This window comes from Thalassophryne amazonica, chromosome 17 (assembly GCF_902500255.1).
Source record: "Thalassophryne amazonica chromosome 17, fThaAma1.1, whole genome shotgun sequence".
Classification (NCBI taxonomy): Eukaryota; Metazoa; Chordata; class Actinopteri; order Batrachoidiformes; family Batrachoididae; genus Thalassophryne; species Thalassophryne amazonica.
Genome location: NC_047119.1, coordinates 50,885,347 through 50,907,380, shown reverse-complemented (window position 1 = coordinate 50,907,380; position 22,034 = coordinate 50,885,347). Strand labels below are relative to the sequence as shown.

Here is a 22,034-nt window from a genome sequence, read left to right as displayed (position 1 = left end):
TATAAGGCACAAAGAAGTCAACACTAAACTGCTTCTTGTCACCACTAAACACAAAAAAAACATATGTTCAAAGCTAAAGGGGTGCATGTTAACCTCATTAAATATAACTACATTTTAAAACTCCTGTATATTGAGTTAGCCTTACCTTAGCCTAGTCTAGCCATCCTGTTCAGACTGTGTCGCAAAATCCGGGCAGGTGGTGTGCCGAGTAATATGAAGGTTAGTTTGTTCCCTCTTTATTAAAAAGTGTGGTCTTTCAGTTTGAGAGCATGATTATTAATTTTACTTGTTCTCTAATGAGGATGCCTTTCTCTTCTTGTTCTTGTTATTGTTCTTTTTGTTTTATGGTAGTTGGCCTCCAAGTTGATGGTGCATTACCACCACCTTCTGCTACAAAGTGTGGATCAGACATTAGTACTTTACTGATATCAGTATACAGGAGTAGCTTGTGACATATGTAGATGGTGCCAGCTTGTGGCTGTAGATGATAATGCAGTATTTTTTGTGCGTACTGTATGTGTAAGATCTTTTGGACTTCAAGTTCCAGGACTCCCAAGATAATAAAAAAAAGTATTATTTTGGAATTGCATTCACTGTTTTTCTTAACTCTTTGTTTTATACACTGTTCCATTTTCATTTATTTTCTTCTTAATTCTTCCTTGCACTGTTTTTGTGGTTGACAATTGTCTTGAAACTAGCAGATATGTTGTTTTAATTTTGAAAGATGTGTCAAAGAACTCAACACTACTGAATGGAATGCAATACTAATTATATTATCTTCATGTTCAGGGTCATACTGGTATACAAGGTCCACCTGGTCCTCCTGGCCCACCAGTAAGTATCTTTAAGCATCTGTTTGTTTATTCTTTTTGGTTGAACTTGGGTGTTCAAGAAGTCTTTGGTTCCTTCATGCATTATACTGTATGTGACAATGGTTACTCATAGGGTTGTTGATGCACCACCAGTCAAGTCCAGTTCTCTACAATGCTCCTGCTACAAGAAATGATACCAGTGCACCATAGATTTTCACAAAACTTTGCAATAATGCCTGTGGGCGTGCAGTTGCCAATGGATATGGCAAATGGGTGGGGCAAGTTTTTCATCAGTGTGGATGTAGTCACCTTGTTTTGGGTAGATTTTCCTGGTAAACAATATAAGTCATTGTGTGGTGGAAAGCTAACTTTTGACTCCATTGACCTTGTACCATTGAATAACCGTTGACTGACCTTGCCAGGTCAAATCTTGAATTCACCAATACATGTGGGTCTGGTTCAGTCTAGATCTGGTAGAAAATCACATTCCTTGAACTTGGCCCCAATGACCTTGAGCTTCACTTGAATGGTTGACCTTCAGTTGACCTTGGCAGGACAAGGGTTGCCTCAAATTCAGTTCAAAATAAAATTAATTGCCTCAGTTACCTTGACTTTCACCTTAATGACTGGCCTTGCCAAGGTAGTTCAGGATTCTATCTACACATGCGTGTCTGGTTTGGTCCAGATTGGACGGAAAATTTAATTTCTTGGATTTTACCCTAGTGGCCTTGATCTTCATCTTGATATTTGGTTGACTTTGATGGGAGAATTCCTTGACCTTGAACTCAGTGACTTTGACTTTGCCAAAATGAACCCTTTTAGGACAATTCCAGGGTCGCTCTTTATTTCTACCTAGTTTGGTAGAAATCAGCCAAAGGAAATTGGAAGAGTAGTCGAACAAACAGAGAGACATGACATTGAGCTTAATGTCAATAACTGTTATTGGGCAAATTTGAACTTGCTTATGTGGTTTCTGAATCCACCTGCCACATTTGGTCTAAATGGGGGCAAAAAAGCCCTAAATTTTGGTCTTTGACTAAAATGATTGTGACCTTTGCCAAAACTAACCCTTTAAGGGCACTTCCAGGGTTGACCATGTACTAAGTTTGTCAGAAATCAGACAAAGGACCTGGGAAGAGTCAGAGAACAAACAATCAAACAGAAACCTTGCTGAGCTGAATGTGATTTTTAAAACTGTTAATGTTAACTTGGCCCGTCCATCTGCTGTGAAATAAGAACAAAACATGCATCCATGTCAGACTTTGTGGTAATTACTGGTCCACAAGCTCTAATCAGAAGCAAACTAAGCTGGTTTATTAAAGGGCAAGTTCAACTGAATCTCAGAAACATACATTCTCACTTATCCCTGTTGGGATTACAGTAAATCCTGTACACACAGTCATTCGGGTTTTTTATCTGATGTAAATGTTCTTTTAGTTTTCGTCTTATTTGATTGTTTTCATTCTCTTTAGTTTAACTTGATTAAAAATGAGAGTGAACTTAGGCTGCACAGCTACTGTACATAGCACACGAGCTGAAGTTGAACATGTTTAGCACCTGAACCAGACATTTAAACCTAGCTAACAAAGAAGATAATGTGATTTTATTAACGTACTTTATGATTCTTGTCTGCAGGGACCTCAGGGGATCCGAGGGGGCTACGGGGTTGAGGGTCCCCGTGGGCCTGATGTGAGTAATGCAACCATTTGACAGTTTACGGGAGAAAGAATTATTTTATGTTTTGTTTTTTAAAGTAAACTGTGCTCTGTAGTGTAATTTTTCAATGAGACAGGTGATGTGCTAAAAATATCTTACGTGAGAAATGAAAATACCAATGATGATTATGTTCTGTGAAGTACTATTTCATTCATGTCATTTCATGACTGTGTGTCTATGACTATGGGTCATCTACAGAGGAACAGGAGGTTCATACTTGTATTGTCCGCTTGATAAGAGGGACAATACAAAAAATTTACAAGACATTCAATTGCGGTGCAAATTTTATGGTGTGTGGTTTTTATTTTTTTCTCCACAGCAGTGGCGCAATGTGGTGCAACACACTTTAGCTAGTCCAGCAGTTAAGGGATAGAATCGTGCACTTTTTTGCAAAAGTGCCAGACTTTGTCCAGGGACTCTTTAGGTTATATTAAGTCATGTCAAAGCGGGAGACATTTGATTTTAGCCCTGTATCCTGCTTTTTTTAAAAGGGTGTTTGTATGGTTATAATACAGTGTATATTTTGCTATTCATATGACAATACGATCATATGGTTATTATGTAGGGGGCCAGTGATCAAGATTGGACATTGTTAAGCTGTAGAGAATGGCTACTGCAACTAGTGCAAAGCTGTACTGAGCTTATTTGATCATGTATCGTCCATCGTGCGGCATCATACGTCGTCGTACATCCTTATACATTAGCAGGGTGGTATGTTTCAAAATGGAAAGAGGTACAGGACTCATTTCAGGCCTGTAGGGATCTTTAACAGGCCTCTACCTCTGAGACATAAAATTAGGTCACTGTGATCTTCCTAGCATGAAAGCTGTAGAGAGTAGTTCATTAAAAATATTCATGAAACATTTGTGCATATCTAGGAAGTTTGCCAACCAGGTATTTACAATGTTTTCAGTTAAAAAATATGGTGATAATCGTCTTAATACTAATAACATAAAATAATAACAACAACAACAATAATAATAATAATGGTTATGGCCATAAAAACAAAATTGTAATTAATAAAAAAGCATTTCTTTCCGTTCAAACACTGTTGTTACATATGTACAATCTGCTCTCGGCCGAGACGGTTGCATTTTTCTCTTCTCCCTCCCTCCTTATCTTTCCTGCTTCTGTGGTGTGTTGTCTGTCTGTGAGGCTGCCAGCTTTGCTCTTCTGGAAACAGCAAAAATGGATCTGTTAAAGTGGTCTCTGAACGCAATTGACACTATTTTTTCTACAAGACACTCGAGAGCGGAGGACCCGACCTGTCCTGCCGGGACACATGTGATGGGTTACGTGATGGACAGTTGGAGGAAATGGCAGATCATGTGCCTTTACACGGTGTCTGTGGAGGACGTCGAAGATGTGTATATATTTGGCATGGTGGTGACTGGGTTCCTGCTGTGTGGAGCGGGCATACTGCTGGTTTACCGGAAAATTAAGAAAGTGGAAGCGGCAATAATTGGCCCGTCCAGGCTGCCCCACATGATTGATTCAATTGGAAGGGCAGTGTCAGCTCAGTCGGCGGGTGTTAACTGCGCGTTGGATACCATCTCCGGTAGGATGGCTGCACTGGAAAACCGCATTGATCGTCAGTAATGACCACATCTCCTCTCCTAATTCAAATGTATTGGAAGCCACTCTGTCTCAGACTGTGGAATCTTTCAGGCGTCTGCTAATCTGGATTTTCATTCGGCTTCCCAAAACATAGCTGCACTTCAAGGCCACTGTGATAAAAACCTCCTGGAGAAGAACAACGCTCATGCCTCACTCCCCTCGTCTTCCCCCGCCCTTAGCTTCTCCAGCTCTGTTGTTGACTACAGTGAACTGTTCAGGGCTGGGCCCCTCCACCCTCCAGAATGGACAAGCAAGGCCGTTGATGGCGCCTAAAGGCGGCCTCCGGGTGTTCTGTCTGATAACTGGACTCTTACAAATCTCGGTCGTCGTCTCTCTTCCTGTTGTTGTGTGTGATCATTGTTCATTGAGCTGATGGGTTTTTTCCTGCATTGCTGCTGCATGTTCCTTTGCATCAGTGAGTGTATTTGATACCCTAAGGTGGTCTTTTCTGATGCAAAAAAAAATGATTAATGTTCTGTTACCAGGGGAATAATGGACTGGATGGGCCACCCGGCCTGCCAGGGCCAACGGTAAACTTATTACTTTTAATTTAATCTTTTTTTTCCTGTTATAGTAAGCAACACTTTTACAAAATTCATAAAACTGTTCCTAACATACAAATGAACTGAGACTAATAATCTTCTAGGTGAAGGGTTGATTGTTCATGTTGGTTGTGATTGTTGTCTGTTTCAGGGTGCGCCGGGTCTCACTGGGCAGGTCGGGGTTCAAGGCGTCAACGGTTCAAGGGTGAGACACAAATCAAACCTCCAAATACCTCCTTATGGAACTCAAGCGTCCACCTCGCTGTCGCCCATTTTCTGGCAAAATTTGATGCGGCGCTGCTCCAGTCGTTCCGTCTTTTTCCTTGCAATGAAAATTCGTCGAGCGCACAACACATGTCCTCACACAAAGGCTACTTACCAGAAAATGATGCAATCGACAGGCGTGAAAAAGTTCACGCATGCGCACAAAGGTTCAAGGTTTGCTCATGCAAGCACACGTGATTCAAATCCATCAGGTTTTTGCAAAACATAAAAAGGTCTGATACTTTTCTAACAGACCTCATATATATATATATATATATATACGAGGTCTGTCAATAAAGTATAGATCCTTTTTATTTTTTTCAAAAACTATATGGATTTCATTCATGTTTTTACGTCAGACATGCTTGAACCCTCGTGCGCATGCGTGAGTTTTTCCATGCCTGTCGGTGACGTCATTCGCCTGTGAGCACTCCTTGTGGGAGGAATCGTCCAGCCCCTTGTCGGAATTCCTTTGTCTGAGAAGTTGCTGAGAGACTGGCGCTTTGTTTGATCAAAATTTTTTCTAAACCTGTGAGACACATCGAAGTGGACACGGTTCGAAAAATTAAGCTGGTTTTCGGTGAAAATTTTAACGGCTGATGAGAGATTTTGAGATGATACTGTCGCTTTAAGGACTTCCCACGGTGCGAGACGTCGCGCAGCGCTCTCAGGCGCCGTCGTCAGCCTGTTTCAAGCTGAAAACCTCCACATTTCAGGCTCTATTGATCCAGGACGTCGTGAGAGAACAGAGAAGTTTCAGAAGAAGTCGGTTTCAGCATTTTATCTGGATATTTCACTGTTAAAGGAGACTTTTTTAATGAAAGACGTGCGGACGGATTGCAGCGTCGGCTCGCAGCCGCCACGACGCTCCGCCACAGGAAAAACACCTCTGTTGGAAGCCTTAAGGACAAGTTGGAACATGTCCAGCTGTTAAACAATTTCTCATATACTCACTCCACTGAAAGCCATCAAAAGCCGCCTGGATTTTACAAATGGTTATCAACACGGAGGTGTTTTTCCTGTGCTGCCGCACCGCGCTGGCTGCGTCCCGATGCGCGGACCCGTCCGCACATCTTTCATTTAAAAAATCTCCTTTAACAGTGGAATATCCGGACAAAATGCTGAAACCGACTTCTTCTGAAACTTCTCTGTTCTCTCACGACGTCCTGGAACAATAGAGCCTGAAATGTGGACTTTTTCAGCTTGAAACAGGCTGACGACGGCGCCTGAGAGCGCTGCGCGACGTCTCGCACCGTGGGAAGTGTTATGTGGGCCGCTGAAGAGGAGGTACTGCTGGCCCACCACCACCAGAGGGCGCCCTGCTTGGAGTGCGGGCTCCAAGCACGAGAGGGCGCCAGACCCAGAAGAAGTGACGGCTGTCACTCATCGCACCAGCTGTCACTCATCTACACCACTATATAAGCCGGACTGCAACTCCACCTCCCCGCCGAGAAATCAACTACCGAAGAGGTAATTTTCTCTGCTGACTCGAACGTTGAGTAATAATTTGAACTTCTTTTGCAGCCGTTATCCTGTGGTGTTTTGCCTTATCTGTGGGATTGGCGTTTGGTGTGATCAGCGACGGCTTCGCCTCACACCCCAAACCAAGATAAGTGGTTAAACAGGAGCTGCACGAGTGTGTGATTGGAGGTGGAGGTGCTCCCTCCTAACTGAGTGCAGACTGTGGATTACTGAGTGTGCGATTTCACACTCATCCATCCTGTCTTGTTTTCTGCCAGCAGTACCAGGGTCGACAGCCGAAGACAGAGGCCACCTGGGGACTCGGGACTTGGCGGCTCCGGTGTTCTTCAGGCCGTTGGTGGTGGAAGCCGTGTGGGACATCTCTCGTCGGGGGTCTTCTATCTTCGAACCTGCCCACATGTCACCTGGTGTTAATTGACTATATATATTTTGTGTGTTTAGTTGTGTGTTGTCACAACATTAAATTGTTACTTATTGGCTTATTCATTGTCCGTTCCTTTGCGCCCCCTGTTGTGGGTCCGTGCTACGACACCTTCCCAACAGGATATCTCGGCCATTCGTCATGGATTCCGAGGGGCGTCAACCCGAGCTTGAACAGCCAATGGAAGAGCCAGGAGCGCAGGCGTCAGCAGGAGGTGTGTTGAGTGAGCTGCAGCAGATTTTAACCGCCTTCACGGCTCGGCTGGATTTGGTGACCGAGCAGAATGTTCTCCTTAACCGGAGGGTGGAGGCTCTCACAGCCAGGGTGGAAGCGCGCGATCAGGGCGCTGCTGCAGCCACTCCTCTTGCTGGTCCTGGGCCCGTAACAGACGTTCCACTGGTCGTTCAACGACCCCCCCCACCGTCCCCTGAAGCATACATAAGCCCTCCGGAACCGTACGGAGGCTGTGTTGAGACGTGCGCAGACTTCCTCATGCAGTGTTCGCTCGTCTTTTCACAGCGTCGTGTCATCTACGAGTCAGACGCCAGCCGGGTGGCTTATGTTATTAATCTGCTTCGAGGAGAGGCACGCGCCTGGGCTACGGCACTTTGGAAGCAGAATTCACGGCTCCTAACGTCTTATGCTGGGTTTGTACGGGAGTTCAAACAAGTTTTTGACCATCCCAACAGAGGCGAGACCGCTTCGAGCGTGCTGCTGTCAATGAGACAGGGGCGTCGCAGCGCAGCCGAGTATGCAGTCGACTTCTGCATCGTGGGCGCGAGGTCCGGCTGGATTAACGTTGCGCTCCGCGCTGCCTTCGTAAATGGACTGTCTCCGGTCCTGAAGGACCACCTGCTGGCTAAGGAGGAACCGCGGGATTTTGACGGGCTTGTCGATTTGGTTATACGCTTAGACAACCGTTTGAATGAGCATCGTCGGGAGCAGGCCGGGGGGCGTGACCGGGCACGAGCCGTCCCTCCCCCTTCCGGTTCCGAAAGGGTGACGTCGTCCCCACGCTTCACTGCCAGAGAGCTCCGTGTGGCTACAGCTCCCCCTGCTGAGGAGGCTATGGACACGAGCAGGGCCAAAGTAAAGACAAACATCAGACAAAGGAGGCTGGCCCGCGGGGAGTGTTTTGTCTGCGGCTCTTGTGAGCATATGCAGAAGGACTGCCCCAAACGGTCAAAACTACAACGCCCGTCCTTAGAAACTGGGCTAAGGGTGGGCCATAACACGCACGCGGGGAAACCCCGCAAATCTGCACGAATCCCAGTAACGATCCTTTGTGGGGATCTAACCCTTCATGTCCCAGCACTGGTAGACATGGGGTCGGAAGGAAATCTGCTGGATAGCAGATGGGCAAAGGAAGTAGGGCTCCCCCTGGTGGCTCTGCCGTCACCATTGCAGGTGCGAGCACTAGATGGCACCCTGCTTCCGTTAATCGCACATCAGACACAGCCTGTGACCTTGGTTGTGTCTGGAAATCACAGGGAGGAGATCGTGTTCCATGTAACACCTTCTACCTCCCGAGTGATTTTGGGATTTCCATGGATGGTGAAGCACAATCCCCGGATAGATTGGCCGTCCGGGGTTGTGACGCAGTGGAGCGAAACCTGCCACCGGGAGTGTTTAGGATCCTCGGTTCCTCCCGGCATGACGGCTAATGAGGAGGTTAAAGTCCCCCCCAATCTATCGGCGGTGCCAAAGGAGTACCACGATCTCGCTGACGTCTTCAGCAAAGATCTGATGCTCACTCTTCCCCCGCACCGACCGTACGATTGTGCCATCGATTTGGTCCCGGGCGCTGAGTACCCGTCCAGTAGGTTGTACAACCTCTCACGTCCGGAACGCGAATCAATGGAGACCTACATCCGGGACTCTTTAGCTGCCGGGCTGATCCGGAACTCCACCTCCCCGATGGGTGCTGGTTTCTTTTTTGTGGGCAAAAAGGACGGCGGACTCCGTCCATGCATTGATTACAGAGGGCTGAACGAAATCACGGTTCGCAACCGATACCCGTTACCTCTGTTGGATTCAGTGTTCACACCCCTGCATGGAGCCCAAATTTTCACAAAATTGGATCTTAGAAACGCGTACCACCTGGTTCGGATCCGGAAGGGAGACGAGTGGAAGACGGCATTTAACACCCCGTTAGGTCACTTTGAGTACCTGGTCATGCCGTTCGGCCTCACTAACGCCCCCGCGACGTTCCAAGCTTTGGTAAATGACGTCTTGCGGGGCTTCCTGCATCGGTTCATCTTCGTATATCTGGATGATATACTCATCTTTTCCCCGGACCCTGAGACCCATGTCCAGCATGTACGTCAGGTCCTACAGCGGTTGTTGGACAACCGGCTGTTTGTGAAGGGCGAGAAGTGCGAGTTCCACCACACTTCTTTGTCCTTCCTGGGGTTCATCATCTCCTCCAACTCCGTTGCCCCTGATCCGGCCAAGGTTGCGGTGGTGAGAGATTGGCCCCAACCAACAAGCCGCAGGAAACTACAGCAGTTCCTCGGCTTTGCAAATTTCTACAGGAGGTTCATTAAAGGCTACAGTCAGGTAGTTAGCCCCCTGACTGCCCTGACCTCCACCAAGGTCCCCTTCACCTGGTCGGATCGGTGCGAAGCCGCGTTCAAGGAGTTGAAACGCTGGTTCTCGACTGCAGCAGTTCTGGTGCAGCCTGATCCTGATCGCCAGTACATAGTGGAAGTGGACGCCTCTGACTCAGAGATAGGAGCCGTGCTGTCCCAGAGCGTGGAGGCTGATAAGGTTCTCCATCCTTGTGCCTATTTTTCCCGCAGGTTGACCCCAGCTGAACAGAACTATGACGTCGGCAATCGGGAGCTCCTCGCGGTGAAGGAGGCTCTTGAAGAGTGGAGACACCTGCTGGAGGGGGCGTCGTTGCCTTTCACGGTTTTCATGGACCATCGGAACCTGGAGTACATCCGGACCGCCAAGCGGCTGAACCCCAGGCAAGCCCGCTGGTCTCTGTTCTTCGGGCGCTTTGACTTCCGGATCACGTACCACCCCAGGACCAAAAACCAAAAATCGGATGCGTTGTCCCGGGTGCACCAAGAAGAAGCCAAGGCGGGGCTGTCGAACCCCACCGAGACCATCATCCCCGAGTCCACTGTCGTGGCCTCCCTCACCTGGGACGTGGAGAAGACCATCCGGGAGGCCCTGGCAAGGAGCCCAGACCCAGGGACCGGCCCCAAGAACAGAATGTACGTCCCACCAGAGGCCAGAGCTGCCGTATTGGACTTCTGTCACGGATCCAAGCTCTCCTGTCATCCCGGAGTGCGTAGGACCGTGGCAGTGGTCCAGCAGCGCTTCTGGTGGGCGTCACTGGAAACCGATGTTCGGGACTACGTCCAGGCCTGTACCATCTGCGCCAGGGGCAAGGCAGACCATCGGAAGACCTCGGGACTTGTCCAATCCCTGCCGGTGCCTCACCGCCTCTGGTCTCACATCGGCCTGGACTTCATCACGGGCCTCCCGCCGTCCCAGGGCAACACCATCATTCTCACGATAGTGGACCGGTTCTCCAAGGCGGCCCACTTCGTGGCCCTCCCAAACCTCCCGATGGCCCAGGAGATGGCAGACCTCCTGGTCCACTACGTCATGCGGCTGCATGGGATACCATCGGACATCGTATCAGATCGTGGTCCCCAGTTCTCTTCGCAATTTTGGAGGAGTTTCTGTAAGGAGCTGGGGGCCACCGTGAGCCTCTCGTCCGGGTATCACCCCCAGACAAACGGCCAGGCAGAGCGGGCTAACCAGGAGTTGGAGCAGGCCCTTCGCTGCGTCACCTCCGCGCTCCCGGCGGACTGGAGTCACCATCTGGCCTGGATCGAGTATGCCCATAACAGCCAAGTCTCGTCTGCTACCGGCCTCTCCCCTTTTGAGGCATGTTTGGGGTACCAGCCCCCATTATTCCCGCTAGTGGAGGGAGAGGTCAGTGTGCCCTCGGTCCAGGCCCACCTCAGGAGGTGCCGCCGGGTGTGGCGGACCGCCCGCTCTGCCCTGTTAAAGGCCCGGACGAGGGCCAAGACCCATGTGGACCGCCAGCGTTCCCCGGCCCCCACATACCAGCCCGGGCAGGAGGTGTGGCTTTCGACAAAGGACATCCCTGTCTGTGTGGACTCCCCCAAGTTGAAAGACAGATACATAGGACCATTCAAAATCCTCAAAATCATCAACCCGTCCGCAGTGAAGCTCCAACTCCCAGCTTCACTGCGGATCCACCCTGTGTTCCATGTGTCCCGCCTCAAGCCACACCACACCTCGCCCCTCTGTGCACCTGGACCTACGCCGTCTCCTGCCCGGCTCATCGACGGGGAGCCTGCTTGGACAGTCCGCAGGCTCCTGGACATCCGTCGTAAGGGCCGGGGGTTCCAATATCTGGTGGACTGGGAGGGGTATGGACCTGAAGAACGCTCCTGGGTGAAGAGGAGCTTCATCCTGGACCCGGCCCTCCTGCCCGATTTCTACAAGAGACACCCGGACAAGCCAGGTCGGGCGCCAGGAGGCGCCCGTTGAGGGGGGGGTCCTGTTATGTGGGCCACTGAAGAGGAGGTACTGCTGGCCCACCACCACCAGAGGGCGCCCTGCTTGGAGTGCGGACTCCAAGCACGAGAGGGCGCCAGACCCAGAAGAAGTGACAGCTGTCACTCATCGCACCAGCTGTCACTCATCTACACCACTTATAAGCCGGACTGCAACTCCACCTCCCCGCCGAGAAATCAACTACCGAAAAGGTAATTTTCTCTGCTGACTCGAACGTTGAGTAATAATCTGAACTTCTTTTGCAGCCGTTATCCTGTGGTGTTTTGCCTTATCTGTGGGATTGGCGTTTGGTGTGATCAGCGACGGCTTCGCCTCACACCCCAAACCAAGATAAGTGGTTAAACAGGAGCTGCACGAGTGTGTGATTGGAGGTGGAGGTGCTCCCTCCTAACTGAGTGCAGACTGTGGATTACCGAGTGTGCGACTTCACACTCATCCATCCTGTCTTGTTTTCTGCCAGCAGTACCAGGGTCGACAGCCGAAGACAGAGGCCACCTGGGGACTCGGGACTTGGCGGCTCCGGTGTTCTTCAGGCCGTTGGTGGTGGAAGCCGTGTGGGACGCGGCTCATCTCTTGTCGGGGGTCTTCTATCTTCGAGCCTGCCCACACGTCACCTGGTGTTAATTGACTATATATATTTTGTGTGTTTAGTTGTGTGTTGTCACAACATTAAATTGTTACTTATTGGCTTATTCATTGTCCGTTCCTTTGCGCCCCCTGTTGTGGGTCCGTGCTACGACACCTTCCCAACAGGAAGTCCTTAAAGCGACAGTATCACCTCAAAATCTCTCATCAGCCGTTAAAATTTTCACCGAAAACCAGCTTAATTTTTCGAACCGTGTCCACTTCGATGTGTCTCACAGGTTTAGAAAAAAGTTTGATCAAACAAAGCGCCAGTCTCTCAGCAACTTCTCAGACAAAGGAATTCCGACAAGGGGCTGGACGACTCCTCCCACAAGGAGTGCTCACAGGCGAATGACGTCACCGACAGGCGTGGAAAAACTCACGCATGCGCACGAGGGTTCAAGCATGTCTGACGTAAAAACATATGAATGAAATCCATATAGTTTTTGAAAAAAATAAAAAGGACCTATACTTTATTGACAGCTCTTGTGTGTGTGTATATATATGTATATATATATATATATATATATATATATATATATACACACAACAAAAATATAAACACAACACTTTTGGTTTTGCTCCCATTTTGTATGAGATGAACTCAAAGATCTAAAACTTTTTCCACCTACACAATATCACCATTTCCCTCAAATATTGTTCACAAACCAGTCTAAATCTGTGATAGTGAGCACTTCTCCTTTGCTGAGATAATCCATCCCACCTCACAGGTGTGCCATATCAGGATGCTGATTAGACACCATGATTAGTGCACAGGTGTGCCTTAGACTGTCCACAATAAAAGGCCACTCTGAAAGGTGCAGTTTTGTTTTATTGGGGGGGGATACCAGTCAGTATCTGGTGTGACCACCATTTGCCTCATGCAGTGCAACACATCTCCTTCACATAGAGTTGATCAGGTTGTCAATTGTGGCCTGTGGAATGTTGGTCCACTCCTCTTCAATGGCTGTGCGAAGTTGCTGGATATTGGCAGGAACTGGTACACGCTGTCGTATACGCCGGTCCAGGGCATCCCAAACATGCTCAATGGGTGACATGTCCAGTGAGTATGCCGGCCATGCAAGAACTGGGACATTTTCAGCTTCCAAGAATTGTGTACAGATCCTTGCAACATGGGGCCGTGCATTATCCTGCTGCAACATGAGGTGATGTTCTTGGATGTATGGCACAACAATGGGCCTCAGGATCTCGTCACGGTATCTCTGTGCATTCAATATGCCATCAATAAAATGCACCTGTGTTCTTCATCCATAACAGACGCCTGCCCATACCATAACCCCACCGCCACCATGGGCCACTTGATCCACAACATTGACATCAGAAAACTGCTCACCCACACGACACCACACACGCTGTCTGCCATCTGCCCTGGACAGTGTGAACCGGGATTCATTCGTGAAGAGAACACCTCTCCAACGTGCCAAACGCCAGCGAATGTGAGCATTTGCCCACTCAAGTCGGTTACAACGACGAACTGGAGTCAGGTCGAGACCCCGATGAGGACGACGAGCATGCAAATGAGCTTCCCTGAGACGGTTTCTGAGAGTTTGTGCAGAAATTCTTTGGTTATGCAAACCGATTGTTTCAGCAGCTGTCCGAGTGGCTGGTCTCAGACGATCTTGGAGGTGAACATGCTGGATGTGGAGGTCCTGGGCTGGTGTGGTTACACGTGGTCTGCGGTTGTGAGGCTGGTTGGATGTACTGCCAAATTCTCTGACACGCCTTTGGAGACGGCTTATGGTAGAGAAATGAACATTCAATACACGAGCAACAGCTCTGGTTGACATTCCTGTTGTCAGCATGCCAATTGCACGCTCCCTCAAATCTTGCGACATCTGTGGCATTGTGCTGTGTGATAAAACTGCACCTTTCAGAGTGGCCTTTTATTGTGGACAGTCTAAGGCACACCTGTGCACTAATCATGGTGTCTAATCAGCATCTTAATATGGCACACCTGTGAGGTGGGATGGATTATCTCAGCAAAGGAGAAGTGCTCACTATCACAGATTTAGACTGGTTTGTGAACAATATTTGAGGGAAATGGTGATATTGTGTATGTGGAAAAAGTTTTATATCTTTGAGTTCATCTCATACAAAATGGGAGCAAAACCAAAAGTGTTGCGTTTATATTTTTGTTGAGTGTATATCCATCCATCCATCCATCCATTTTCTTCCGCTTTATCCGGAGTCGGGTCGCGGGGGCAGCAGCTCAAGCAAAGCCGCCCAGACCTCCCGATCCACACACACCTCCCCCAGCTCCTCCGGGGGAACCCAAAGGCATTCCCAAGCCAGCCGAGAGATGTAGTCCCTCCAGCGTGTCCTGGGTCTTCCCCGGGGCCTCCTCCCAGTGGGATGTGCCCGGAACACTTCTCCAGCGAGGCATATATAGCGTTGCTACAGTTACTTTGAAAAGTAGTCCAATTACTGATACTCCTTGATAAAGTAACTTTACTGATTGCTCAGTTTTAAAAGTAACTAAGTTAGATTACTAGTTACTTTTTTAGTTACTTTCAGTAGCTGCCGACAACACCCCCCGCCACCTCAACATGAAAATGATAACTCCTTTTGCCAATACTCACTTTATAGTCACCCTTTCTTGACTTCAATGAACATAAATACTTGTTTAATAAAAAATAAAATAAAGACATTTTTCTTGACCTCATATTTAAATGTTGATAGCACTGTAACAATAAAACGTACCATTTCTAACCTGTTGTTTCTAAATGTAACTATTAAATTCTTTCCAACATTTGAAAGTCTTTCTAAACATTTTAGTTGTTGAAATTATTATTGTTTTTATTAAGTAGTAAGAAAAAATGTCTTCAAAATTGAACCTTTAATCTCGGGCTGGTGTGGGGAGTCATGACCCCCACCACCACCACACCCCATCCCTGCATGGATTCATCCCTGACTTGCAATCTGATCAGAAGAATGGATAACATTTATTTATGCAGAAAACATGACCAGATTGACAGGTAAGGTTTGATCAACATTTTTTTGTTTGTTTGTTTGTTTTATTGTTTGTTTTTTTGCGCCATATCATCCTCAGAAAGAGACTTGGGTGCATTTGGGTGGTTAAAAAAAAGCCTTAGTATCATCGCGTATCAGCTGTTTTTAACGAGGACACACACAGAGTGGCACAGAGTTTTAAAGAAAAAAAAAAGCGAAAAATGTCTTTGTAAAACTATAGCTCTGAGCGCCACCATGCTTTGAGAGATGACTGTTCTTTAACTCGGAGCTGAGCTGCACAGTGGATGTGGCTCTATGTAGCAGCTCACTGAAAGTGGACAGTTCAGAACCCCCCTGCATCTCGACGCGACACCTGTTGTAAAGCTGTGATCGCAATACAAAATACACAATACAACAATAGTACAAAAACAATAGTAACGCACAGTGAGTCAGGGAAGTAACTTGGATATAATGAATATATTATTATATTGTTGTATATATCTTTTATTTGCTTTTTCTTCCAGGGTGACTTGGGGCCTGCTGGTAGGGTCGGACCCAAAGGTCCACAGGTACATTTTGTGTGGCTGCTGACTGGAAAAGCTTTGAGATCAAGCTTGACATAGAATTTACTGTTTTTTTTTCCCACCAGGGTCCTACAGGTTTAGAGGGTCAGATAGGACCTCCAGGACTTAGAGGACCCCAAGTGAGTACTGTTCAAGCAACAGCTGCTGACTTGTTTTCAGCCCACGTCAAACTTTTGTAGGATTTTAAAGATATTTTTAGTCGATACATGTTCCTCAAGCTCAGGTCTTCTACCAGAGGCCTGGGAGTTTGAAGGTTTGGTGCAGTATCTCCTGGATGGTGACCTCCAATGTTGTGCCTGTAATCTGCTGGAGCCACTCTTCCAGTTTGGGGGTTACAGCTCCTAGTGCTCCTATTACCTGTGGGACCACTTTGGATTTTACCTTCCACTTTTGTTCCAGTTGCTCCTTCAGTTCTTGGTGCTTTTCGATTTTCTTGTGCTCTTTCTTTCTGATGTTGCCTCTGGTGTCTTTCCCTTGTCAACCACAACTATGTCTAGTTGGTTTGCCAGCATCTGCTTGTCTGTCTGGAATTTGAAGTCCCACAGGACCTCAGCCCTGTTGTTCTCGACCACCTTTGGTGAAGTCTCCCATCGGTACTTGGGGGCTTCTAATCCGTATGTGGCACAGATGTTCCTGTACACGATTTCTGACACTTGGTTGTGCCTCAGTGTACACTGTCCCAGCTTACATCTTTCATCCTGCTGCTATGTATACATCTATACCTTTTGCCACTATATGTGGTCCCTCAACAATAAGTCATCAAAATTTTAAATATTATCATGTATGATGTGCATTGACTTTCTGCCTTTCTTTTCCAATGCAGTGGTCCTGTCATGTGGTTCTTTAATGTTGTTACAAATGAGTGATGATTGAGTCTCGAGACGATACTGACCGACAATGACTGATGAATGACCATGAGACTAAATTTTAACATTCCTTTGTGGAATTTGACAAAACAGAATTAGAAGCCAGTGTGTCAGTTTGACCCAATCATTTCTATACGAGTATATGAGAATTTGAAGACACGTGCTGCTTTATGGCAGTCTGATCCAGTTGGTGGATCTAAATTCACACTGTACTGCAGCTTTGAGTTTGGAGATGTTGAAATCTAAAGGGTTCATATGTGCTTCTTAACAGGGAAATCCAGGACTCATCGGTGCTCCTGGACCTAAAGGAGATCCTGTAAGTCCGTCTCACCAAGTTATTTTTGTTAAAATCCAAACATCTTTGAAGTGATTCATCTCAAATGCATGTCCTAGAAAGGAGCCGATACTCTGATACAAGCTGCATGGGTTATTTCACAGTAACTGATCATTTTGTGTCCTGCCTGTCAGAACTGCCAAAAGATGAGGTTGTTTTTACAACCCCAATTCCAATTAAGTTGGGATGTTGTGTAAAATGTAAATAAAAACAGATTACAATGATTTGCAAATCCTCTTCAACCTATATTCATTTGAATACACCACAAAGACAAAATATTTCATGTTCAAACTGATAAACTTTATTATTTTTGTGCGGATAGCTCATTTTGAAATGGATGCCTGCAACAGGTTTCGAAAAAGCTGGGACAGTGGTATGTTTACCACTGTGTTACATCACCTTTCCTTCTAACACTCAATAAGCGTTTGGGAACTGAGGACAGTAATTGTTGAAGCTTTGTAGGTGGAATTCTTTCTCATTCTTGCTTGATGTACGACTTCAGTTGTTCAACAGTGTGAGGTCTCCATTGTCGTATTTTGCGCTTCATAATGCGCCACACATTTTCAATGGGCGACAGGTCTGGACTGCAGGCAGGCCAGTCTAGTACCCGCACTCTTTTACTACAAAGCCACACTGTTGTAACACGTGCAGAATGTGGCTTGGCATTGTCTTGCTGACATAAGCAGGGATGTCCCTGAAAAAGACGCTGCTTGGATGGCAGCATGTGTTGCTCCAAAACCTGGATGTACCTTTCAGCATTGATGGTGCCATCACAGATGTGTAAGTTGCCCATGTCATGGGCATTAACACACCCCCATCACAGATGCTGGCTTTTGAACTTTGCACTGGTAACAGTCTGGATGGTCTTTCTCCTCTTTTGTCCGGAGGACACGGCATCCATGATTTCCAAAAACAATTTGAAATGTGGACTCATCAGACCGCAGCACACTTTTCCACTTTGTGTCTGTCCATTTCAAATGAGCTTGGGCTCAGAGAATGCGGCGGCGTTTCTGGATGTTGTTGATGTATGGCTTTCATTCGCTTTGCATGGTAGAGTTTTAACTTGCACTTGTAGATGTAGCGACAAACTGTGTTAAATGACAATGGTTTTCTGAAGTGTTCCTGAGCCCACGCAGTAAGATCCTTTATACAATGATGTCGGTTTTTAATGCAGTGCCGTCTGAGGGTTCGAAGGTCACGGGTATTCAATGTGGGCTTTTGGCCTTGCCGCTTACGTGTAGAAAGTTCTCCAGATTCTATGAATCTTCTGATTATATTATGGACTGTAGATGATGGAATCCCTAAATTCCTTGCAATTGAATGTTGAGAAACATTGTTCTTAAACTATTGGACTATTTTTTTCATGCAGTTGTTCACAAAGTGGTGATCCTCACCCCATCTTTGCTTGTGAACGGCTGAGACTTTTGGGGATGCTTCTTTTATACCCAGTTATTAGTGTCCTCAGTTCCCAAACGCTTATTGAGTGTTGTTAGAAGGAAAGGTGATGTAACACAGTGGTAAACATACCACTGTCCCAACTTTTTTGAAGCGTGCTGCAGGCATCCATTTCAAAATGAGCAAATATTTGCACAAAAACAAAGTTTATCAGTTTTAACATTAAATATCTTGTCTTTGTGGTGTATTCAATTGAATATATGTTGAAGAGGATTTGCAAATCATTGTATTCTGTTTTTATGTACATTTTACACAACGTCCCAACTTCATTGGAATTGGGGTTGTATTTTCATGTCCGTAATCTGTGTAAATTTGACGTAGAAATGACAAGTACACAACTTTAACACAGAACCAGTGAGATGTGAACTCAAGAATAATGTCAAATTTAACACTTAAACACAACTTGACCAGTTTCACAAAACAATGTGCCCCCTGTCAGTTGGTAGAAACAGGTCAAAAAATGCACAGCATCACCGTGTTCTTACGCATTTAGTGTGGACGGAAAATAGAACGAACCCACAGCTACAATTGCAACAAATTGTTTCAAGAATTTTCATATTATTTTGATAAATTCTTTGGTTTGCCTTCGTGATTTGGCTCGGTGTTGTTGTGGTTGGTTACACAACTATGTGCTCTCTGTGCTGTCTTTGCGTCCATGCTTTTGTTGATGCTGGAAGTGCATCTTGTAGGCAGTTGCTTTTGGCACACTGTATTCAGAAAAGGTTTTAAATAGTTGTGAAGATAATTTCTATAACACTGAAGACCAATAAATTGCACATATGAGGATTACAGACTGCTAATAATTGTTAGTGATAAATGTTTCAGTGCTGTGTCACATGCATAGACTGTGTGTTTGGCACTGCAGGTTTCTTAGGTGCTGTGTCATGTGCACTAACTTTGTGTCTTTGTAGGTGCAGTTTTTTTTTGTGTGCGGTGTCATGTGCATGGACTTTGTGTGTTTGTAGGTGGAGTTCTTTTGGGTGTGATGTCACATTATTTCTGCAAATTATGTCATTATGTTGTGTTTCTTTGAAGTTCAGGTCTTATTGTCATTTTTTTCTTGTCTGTGTTGTTTCCTTTTTCTTCTCTATCAGGGGCCTGTGGGGCCGGCAGGGGCCAGGGGGGAACCTGGGTTTGAGGGCCCCATGGTGAGATGATCTCCTCAAAGCTGGTTCATCAGCACACTGCTCTGTCTGTCTGTCTCTCGCTCTCTCTCTCTCACACACACGCACACATACATACAGTTTGTTATTCTTTGTGTTTTGTTAACTCTTAAGGATTTAACCTCCCCAGCACCTGACTGAAGGTAACATTTAGATTTACTAAACAGATGCTCTGCTGGGAGTCCTGCTGCAGGTTTCTACTTCCTCCTAGTGGCTGTAGTGTCTCATGACTCCTGTGAGAATGAATCCATGGTGCAATTTATCCATGTGACACTCATGTTCCTTCTTTCTTGAATACCCTCTGCTTAGTTACAGTATGTGTCGTCATCCCTGTAAACAGCAGTATTCAGTTTAATCTGAAGTACTGTAAGAGAAATTCTGGCACAACATCTTGGATTGTTTTTGTTTTGTTTTTTCCTCATTGTTTTCATAATTTCAGGGTCACAATACAAATCTAAGGGGCAATGACACATGTACCACTGTGGAATAGGTCAGGACAGATCTGGGAGCATGCGCCGGTACTGTGTGTTACAACGAGTTTAACAACAGCAGGAACTCAGTGAAGCACATGTGCACACCACAGCCTGTGCTGTTACTTAAAATAAGGATGTTTAAATTAGAAAAAATAAGCAAGAGGGCAAATAAACATGCTTTGGATGTTAGTTGACACATCTTGGACAAAATCAATAGTTAAATGGACACGGATTGCTGCCCAACATTGTTGGATCCACTACACAGATCCACCACACACACACACACACACAAAGTGAGTCCATTTGACTTTTTTAATGTTTTTTTTTTTTTTTTAATTGGGATTTTGGTGTATTGTTGCTGTGTACTTTAATTACATTAATATTATGTTTCATGTTTTGATTCCTGGGATGCCCAATATAAATATTATAATTATTGACAAATGTGTATTTTTTGGTGGATATCAGTCGCATTGGAGAATAAGTCACAGGACCTTCCAAACTACAACCCCTGGCAAAAATTATGGAATCACCGGCCTCGGAGGATGTTCATTCAGTTGTTTAATTTTGTAGAAAAAAAAGCAGATCACAGACATGACACAAAACTAAAGTCATTTCAAATGGCAACTTTCTGGCTTTAAGAAACACTATAAGAAATCAAGAAAAAAAGATTGTGGCAGTCAGTAACGGTTACTTTTTTAGACCAAGCAGAGGAAAAAAATATGGAATCACTCAATTCTGAGGAAAAATTATGGAATCACCCTGTAAATTTTCATCCCCAAAACTAACAGCTGCATCAAATCAGATCTGCTCGTTAGTCTGCATCTAAAAAGGAGTGAACACACCTTGGAGAGCTGTTGCACCAAGTGGACTGACATGAATCATGGCTCCAACATGAGAGATGTCAATTGAAACAAAGGAGAGGATTATCAAACTCTTAAAAGAGAATAAATCATCACGCAATGTTGCAAAAGATGTTGGTTGTTCACAGTCAGCTGTGTCTAAACTCTGGACCAAATACAAACAACATGGGAAGGTTGTTAAAGGCAAACATACTGGTAGACCAAGGAAGACATCAAAGCGTCAAGACAGAAAACTTAAAGCAATATGTCTCAAAAATCGAAAAATGTACAACAAAACAAATGAGGAACAAATGGGAGGAAACTGGAGTCAACGTCTGTGACCGAACTGTAAGAAACCGCCTAAAGGAAATGGGATTTACATACAGAAAAGCTAAACGAAAGGCATCATTAACACCTAAACAGAAAAAAACAAGGTTACAATGGGCTAAGGAAAAGCAGTCGTGGACTGCGGATGACAGGATGAAAGTCATATTCAGTGATGAATCTCGAATCTGCATTGGGCAAGGTGATGATGCTGGAACTTTTGTTTGGTGCCTTTCCAATGAGATTTATAAAGATGACTGCCTGAAGAGAACATGTAAATTTCCACAGTCATTGATGATATGGGGCTGCATGTCAGGTAAAGGCACTGGGGAGATGGCTGTCATTACATCATCAATAAATGCACAAGTTTATGTTGATATTTTGGACAATTGAAAGGATGTTTGGGGATGATGAAATCATTTTTCAAGATGATAATGCATCTTGCCATAGAGCAAAAACTGCAAAAACATTCCTTGCAAAAAGACACATAGGGTCAATGTCATGGCATAGGGTCAATGTCAATGAGCAGATCTGATTTGATGCAGGTGTTAATTTGGGGGATGAAAATTTACAGGGTGATTCCATAATTTTTTCCTTAGAATTGAGTGATTCCATATTTTTTTCCTTCTGCTTGGTGTAAAAAAGTAACTTACTGACTGCCACAATCTTTTTTCCTGATTTCTTATAGTGTTTCTTAAAGCCAGAAAGTTGCCATTTGAAATGACTTTAGTTTTGTGTCATGTCTGTGATCTGCTTTTTTTCTACAAAATTAAACAACTGAATGAACATCCTCAGAGGCCGGTGATTCCATAATTTTTGCCAGGGGTTGTAGTAAGGGGGAAAAATGACAAACTGGAAAATAAATTCCTTTAGTCTTTTTTGTTGTTTGTTTGTTTATTTTTAAGAATTCAAATTCATTTCAATTCAGTTTCAGTTTATTTCATTTATATAGCACCAAATCACAACAATGCTGCCTCAAGAC

General features: G+C 45.6%; 1 protein-coding gene across 1 annotated transcript in view; it reads left to right on the top strand.

Annotated features, from left to right (window-relative positions):
- Nucleotides 1-22,034, top strand: part of si:ch211-196i2.1 (collagen alpha-2(V) chain) — a 184,442-nt gene that overhangs the window by 79,665 nt on the left and 82,743 nt on the right. Inside the window, exons 15-21 of the mRNA XM_034191797.1 lie at nt 2,448-2,501; nt 4,631-4,675; nt 4,839-4,892; nt 15,539-15,583; nt 15,664-15,717; nt 16,736-16,780; nt 19,348-19,401. Coding sequence (XP_034047688.1) covers nt 2,448-2,501; nt 4,631-4,675; nt 4,839-4,892; nt 15,539-15,583; nt 15,664-15,717; nt 16,736-16,780; nt 19,348-19,401 — 351 coding nt within the window. The remainder of the gene's footprint in view (nt 1-2,447; nt 2,502-4,630; nt 4,676-4,838; nt 4,893-15,538; nt 15,584-15,663; nt 15,718-16,735; nt 16,781-19,347; nt 19,402-22,034) is intronic.